The sequence below is a fragment of the Antrostomus carolinensis genome, unplaced genomic scaffold (genome assembly GCF_000700745.2).
Source record: "Antrostomus carolinensis isolate BGI_N321 unplaced genomic scaffold, ASM70074v2 scaffold41070, whole genome shotgun sequence".
Lineage (NCBI taxonomy): Eukaryota > Metazoa > Chordata > Aves > Caprimulgiformes > Caprimulgidae > Antrostomus > Antrostomus carolinensis.
In genome coordinates this window covers 1-6,410 of record NW_010287116.1, presented here as the reverse complement: position 1 = coordinate 6,410, position 6,410 = coordinate 1, and the positions used below count along the sequence as shown (strand labels likewise).

The 6,410-nt window shown below is 56.3% G+C and overlaps 1 protein-coding gene across 1 annotated transcript; it reads left to right on the top strand.

The window, feature by feature from the left end:
* Positions 1-8: 8 nt before the first annotated feature.
* ARRDC2 (arrestin domain containing 2) lies at positions 9-3,790 on the top strand (the record flags this gene model as incomplete). The annotated part of the gene is given in 8 exon segments (XM_010178436.1): positions 9-69; positions 1,273-1,339; positions 1,482-1,629; positions 1,945-2,047; positions 2,343-2,599; positions 3,046-3,205; positions 3,494-3,645; positions 3,737-3,790. Coding segments are annotated over 8 exon segments (1,002 nt in total), but the record flags the coding sequence as incomplete, so codon positions are not given.
* Positions 3,791-6,410: the final 2,620 nt, after the last annotated feature.

Below are 6,410 nucleotides of genomic sequence, written 5' to 3'. Positions count from 1 at the left end.
CCTACACCCAGAGCTACAGCGACCAGGTGGAGTTTTTCAACCACCGCGACACGTTGTTGGCACCCACAGGTACGGCACCCACCCAGCCACCCACCCACCCAGCCCGGGGTGGCACCCCTTGGGGGGTAACGATCGGCTCTGAGAGTGGGGATGTGGGTGCACGGGACACCCCAGGGGTTGAAATAATGGGTGTGCAGGGCAGCCTGGGACACCCCGGGTGCTGGGTGCATGGGACACCCTAAACAGCTGAAATCTGGGTGCATGGGACACCCCAGGTGCTGGGTGCATGATACCCCAATGAGCTGAAATCTGGGTGCATGGGACACGCTGGGTGCTGGGTGCATGATACCCCAACGAGCTGAAATCTGGGTGCATGGGACACCCAAAGTGCTGGGTGCATGACACCCCAAACCAGCTGAAATTTGGGTGCATGGGACACGCTGGGTGCTGGGTCCTTGACACCCTGGCCAGATGAAATCTGGGTGCATGGAACACCTCAGTTGCTGGGTGCATGATACCCTAGCCAGCTAAAATCTGGGTGCATGGGACACCCCAGCCAGATGAAATCTGGGTGCATGGGTGCCTTAGGGTCTGAGCACACTGGGGTCTGGGTACATGGCTTCCCTGCAGACACCTCAAATGCTGAGAGCACCCTGGGGTGCACAGCCAGACCCTGCTGCTCTGCAGGGCACCCCGCTTAGGGACTGGCCCCACACAAGACCCCCCCTTTGCTGTGGGTGCTCCCTGGCAGGGAAGCAGCGTTGGAAAACTCCTGTGGAGGTTCAGGAGGTTGCTTTGAGCAGGGGGGTTGGACTAGGTGAGTCCAGAGGTCCCTTCCAACCCCAAGTGATCCCAGAGGTCCCATCCAACCCCGGCTGCTCTGTGCAGTGTGGATGAGATGGGGGTGCAGACCCTGGGGAGGACAGGGGGTCTTGGCCAGGCATCTCCAGTCTCTCACTGCTGAGCCACAGTGCTGGGTGGCTGCAGGATGAAGCAGATCCCACTCGGAGAAGCTGCCCGGCTCTCGGAAGAGGTGCCCCTGGGTTGTGCGTGCCTGGAGACACGTGGAGAGCAGACAGTGCCCAGCACCCATGGGACGTGCCCGGCTCTCATGTCACAGCTGCGTTACTGCTGCCACGGTTTAACCCTGGCAGAAATATTCCCGTGCTGTCGTGCTGCTCTTCTGCTGTGCACTGGATGTTGCTGCTGATCTGCCTGGGGAGGAAGTTCTGCAGGAGGGAGATAATCGTCTTAAATCTGTTTTCCTCATAGACAATGGTGAAGTCACGGTCCTGCAGGCAGGAAGACACGAGTTCCCCTTCACCTTCCAGCTCCCCGAGTAAGTTGACTTTTTTTTATCGCTTTAAGGGGGAGAGGAGCCACTTGGTGCTTGACAAAGGTCCTGGGAGGAGGGACAGGGCACCTCAAAAATGAGATTATTTCAGCAAAGCTCTTCTAAATTGCTCATTTATTATCCACAGGACCCTGGCGACGTCCTTCGAGGGAAAACACGGCAGCGTGCGCTACTGGGTGAAAGCCAAACTGCACAGACCCTGGTCAACAGTGAAGAAGGTGAAGAAGGAGTTCACTGTGATTGAACCCATCGACATCAACACGCCTGCGCTGCTGGTGAGCTCCTCCCGCTCTGCCTTGGGGCAGTGGCATCCAAAACTTCCCCGGGAAGCCCACCGGACAGTCCAGACCTGATTTCCACAGGGAATATTTACCCCAGATATAACTTGTGCCCTCCAGCCATCCCTGGACTGGGCAGAGGTCATCTGTGTCTCTTAGTTTTTTGGAAACTTCAATGCATTGCGACAGCATCTTGCATCAGATACTGAAGAAGTTGCTGATGCTCCCTGGCAGGTTCTCGGTGCCAGGGAGGTGCTCGCTTTGAGTTTCATCCTTTCTTACCAAATAGCTGAAATATTTCCCTTTCTCCAGGCTCCCCAGGCAGGTGCTAAGGAGAAACTTGCTCGTGCCTGGTATTGCAATCGTGGCCAGGTTTCTGTGACAGCCAAGATTGACCGAAAAGGCTACACCCCAGGTGAGACAACGTGCTGGTGCCCTTGAACCTCTGCGGGCCCTGGGGAAGACCCCAGCGGGAGGGGATTTGGGGTCACAGTGAGCTGGGCTCTTGATTTCTGGAGTGAAATCAGTCAGAGAGCTTTAGTGTGGGGACCTGATGTGGGCAGCTTCCTCGGGACAGGCTTCTGCTGAATGAAACCTTGTGCCTGCAGTGGCAGCTAGCAGTGACCGACCCTGGGTGATCCTCTGCAGGGATTCCTTGAGGCAGGAGAGGGCTCCAGATCCCCTCCTCCAACGCGTGCGTCTGTTTCTAGGTGAGGTCATCCCTATCTTTGCTGAGATCGACAACTGCACAAGCCGAGCGGTGGTGCCCAAAGCAGCCATCATCCAAACTCAGACCTTCATCGCTCGGGGCACCAAGAAGCAGAAGAAGTCAGTGGTGACCAGCATCGTCGGTGACCCCATTGCGGCGGGGAAGCGGGAAGTGTGGCACGGGCGGGCGCTGAAGATCCCGCCGGTGGGTCCATCCATCCTCCAGTGCCGCATCATCCAGGTGGAATACTCCCTGAAGGTGAGGGACCTCATGGGGAGGGAGCATCTTTGGTGGCTCAACTCAGCGTTGAACGTTCCCCTTCTCACCAGAGCTGTGCTTGTTGTGTCTGCTTTGGGGCTGGTGCTGAGATTTTGGGGCTGGTGACGAGATTTTGGGGCTGGTGACTTGTATAAGGTCTTGGGTTCCCCCTGTGCAGCTGTGGCTCCCAGTTGCCCCATTGCGTGCTCTCCCAGTTGCCCCATTGCGTGCTCTCCCAGTTGCCCCATTGCACGCTCTCCCAGTTGCCCCATTGCCACTCGTGCTGTGCACAATGGCTCATGCAGGAGCATTTGCATCTCCCTTTGCATCCCACTCCGAGAATTCCCTCCTGGCCAGCTCAAGCCAGTGCTTTGTGGAGATATTTGTCCCTCTGAACTGGGAAAACACCAACAGCTGAGCTTCCCTGCTTTCTCCTGTCTCTGAAGGTTTGTGTGGATATTCCTGGGACATCCAAGCTGCTCCTTGAACTGCCGCTTGTCATCGGAACCATCCCGCTGCATCCGTTCGGGAGCCGCACGTCCAGTATCAGCAGCCAGTAAAGCGTCAACCTGGACTGGCTGAGCAGCATCCCGGAGCAGCCAGAGGGTGAGTGTCTCCCTCTTCCCCGGGATCTGTCTGGGTGCTGCAAACCCCCCCTGGCTCAACCTGCTGTGGATGGGGAGGGTCAGAGCAAGTTCTCAACCTTGTCTCTTGCTCCAGGATCAGCTTTTGCTTTTTTACTTAATTTTTAGCTCGTGGTGCTGCACCTCCTGGGTTCCTTCCCCAGGGAACTGGGAGGGTTTGGGAAATGATGGATTTGAAACCCTTTTACCCGCGTGTCTCCCATGACTGGAGAGTGTTTCCTGTTCCCTGATGGTTCTCTTCTCTCTCCAGCTCCCCCTGAATACTCGTCAGTTGTGTCCAGCCCGGAGGCCGAGCAGAGCCTGGCTCCGCCGTGCCGCAGCGAACTCGGTGGCATCTTAGAAGGTCCCTTCTTTGCCTACATCCAGGAATTTCGCTTCCGGCCACCTCCGCTGTATTCAGAGGTAACAAGTCCCCCCTGGGCTGGGAGGGCTGGTGGAGATGGCTGAGATGTGCCTGCTGCTGAGGTGTTTGACTCCAAATTTGTCTTTACAGATTGATCCAAACCCCCCTTCAGACAACATCCGTCCGCGCTGCATGACCTGTTGAGAGGAGCACGTCGCATGCGGTTGACAACGTGGTGATCCCTTGGGATGAAAGCTTGCACCCTCACAGCACTTCGGGCTGGGAACGGGAACGTGGTGACCGTGAAACCAGAGCTTCTGCTCACTGCCCTCAACTGCTCTTGTCGTGACTGTCCCACAGACCGACACCAAGCGTGGTGGTGTGGACTCGTGTGTGGTAGGAGAACACGTCAGACCCCACGGTGTGGAGCGGCTCCGTGTGTGGTCGGGGCAGGACGTGGAGGGTTAATAACTGCCCCAGGATTTGGGGGTTCAAAGAGGGGGGATATTTGCTCTCCCCTTGCCTGCAGTGGCCGTGCTCTGGCAACCACTGTCATGGAAAACAGGAGCATGGAGATGTTTCTCAGGATTACAGGAGAATATTTTAATCTTGCTCGGGGTGGGAGTCCCGTGGCAGCCCTTCTCCTGCAGCAGCTCACCAGGGTGGCAGTTCCCTAAGGAAATAAATGGCCTTTTTCTGGCCAGATGAAGCAGAGACTTCATCTGCTGCTGATAATCTTTGCCAAGAGCCTGGTGATACCTGCAGGGGAAATGGTTTGAGCATCTACTGAAATTCTAAAGGCTTCCGTGGGCTGTTACCAGGGCAGAGGACTTGGGGGATGAATTTATGATCTGCAGCAGCGTTTTGGTGCCATTTACCAAGAATAGGAAAGCTGGATCCTGTGTGTCAGCACCAAACCTGCACAGTCTGCTGATGCCTCCCCCGTGCTGGGGCTGAAACCAACCCCCAAACTGTGGTACCACCACGGGGGTGTTGGAGCTGTTGGCTCTGGCATCTGGTGGCCAAGGAGATGAGAGAACGAAGCCAAATCTGAGGCTGGTGGGAGCCACAAATGCTGATGGGAGGTGTGGAGTTGAAATAAGTCCTTCAGGGCCAGGAGTCGTGCTCAGGATGGGCTCCATCCTGTGCTGGTAGAGGGATCGTAGAGGTGGCCCCGGTGTGGTGAGGACACGGTTCCCAGTGCTCACCTCTGTGGGAACTGGTGAGCCAGGTGTTGTAGCCAAGGACCACTCGAGCATCCATGCCAGGGGCTGATCCAGCTCGCTCTGGCGTGACCTGAGCAGAGTTTGGGTGCTGAAGGACCTTTGCATTCCCTCACTGAGACAATCCTGCCCGCGGGGCTGCTCGCTCCCCGCGCACAACCAAAGCCAAGCGTGCCTTCGCCTCGCGCTGGGGCCACGCTCTGCTCGCGGGGGATTGCTCAGAGCATTTCATTTTTGTATCTGTGAACACTTTTGTAATGACCACTCTTGTCTCTGATTATTCTTTTTGTACAACTTGTTGAGGAATTTTTGTTTGAAATAAATTCTTTGAACCCAGACATTGCCTGGATATTTTTTCCTCTTGCTCTTTCACATTTCCCGGAGCTGTGCAGCTCACGGGGGTGTTGGGATGTTGGAGCAGGAGCGTTCCCTCCCCTCACTCCATCACATTACAGGCACCCAGCTCCACCCTGCGCCCAGTCCTGCTCTGCACCACTGGGATGAACTGGGTCACTGGGCCAGCGCTGCTCCCTGGCAGCAGTTGGGGACAGGATGGGACCCCCATGCTCAGAGCCCCCTGGACATTGAACTCCCATGGCAAGTGCCCAGAGTGATGCTCCCCCAGTTCCTCCACCTCCTCCAGCCGGTTTGGCCCTTGTCCCATCACCGGCATAGCAGGGCTGCGAGCGATCCGGTTGTATTTTTCCACCCTCGCTTCCTATTTGTGTCCAGGTTGCCAGAGGACGGACACTGTCACCTCCATCCCAAGAGCCTGGCAGGTTCCCAGCAGGTCCAACTGGGAGCTGAGACACTCCAGTGGCTCAGTTGTTCCCGAGGGTTGGGATCAGCCCCACGGCTGCTGCTGTGCAGGAAGAGCAGGGAGGTTCCTTCACCTGCTGCCATGGGTTGGGATTTGGTTTTTAACACCATTTCCGTGCTCCACATCTTTGCTGAGCTCAGCAAATCTTGGTGCGTGCAAAGCTGAGCTTGAGTCAGGTTTAGTTCTATCTTCCACAGACTGTGCTGGTTAAAAATACTGCCACTGGGATGTGATTTTATTTTTTTTTTCCTCTTTTTATTTATTTTTGTTGTTGTTTACTGAGCTGCCCAGTGCCACGGCTCCATCACAGCACGTGCTGCCGCGGTGGGGCAGGCGCTTGAGATAACTCATCCCCGTCTCTGCCTGCGAGAGCTCGCTGCTCGTGCAAACCTTCCTTCAAATCTGATTTTGATTTGGCATCAAATCCCAAATTTGAGGATTACTCCTCACTGAGTAATCTTCCTCAGAAGAGGATCAACCAGCCTTGCAGTGAATTCATTTGCATCCTCGTTGAGGGTGATGTGTGTCCGGGATCGCAGCAGCTGGTGCTGAGTGAGTGGCCTCACAGTTCAGCTGCACCAGGGGTTTTTTTGGTGACATCAAAGAGGACACGAACTGCAGCTGGAACCCCCTGGTTAAAGACTCCTCCGAAGGAAAGAAACCCTGTGATCAGCCCCACCCCAGCCAACCTCCGCCACGCTGCGGCACGGCACAAGGGAGCCATTCTATGCCAGTAAACGCCGAGTGGCAGAGATGGCCGGGGGCTGCCGGGCAGACCCCG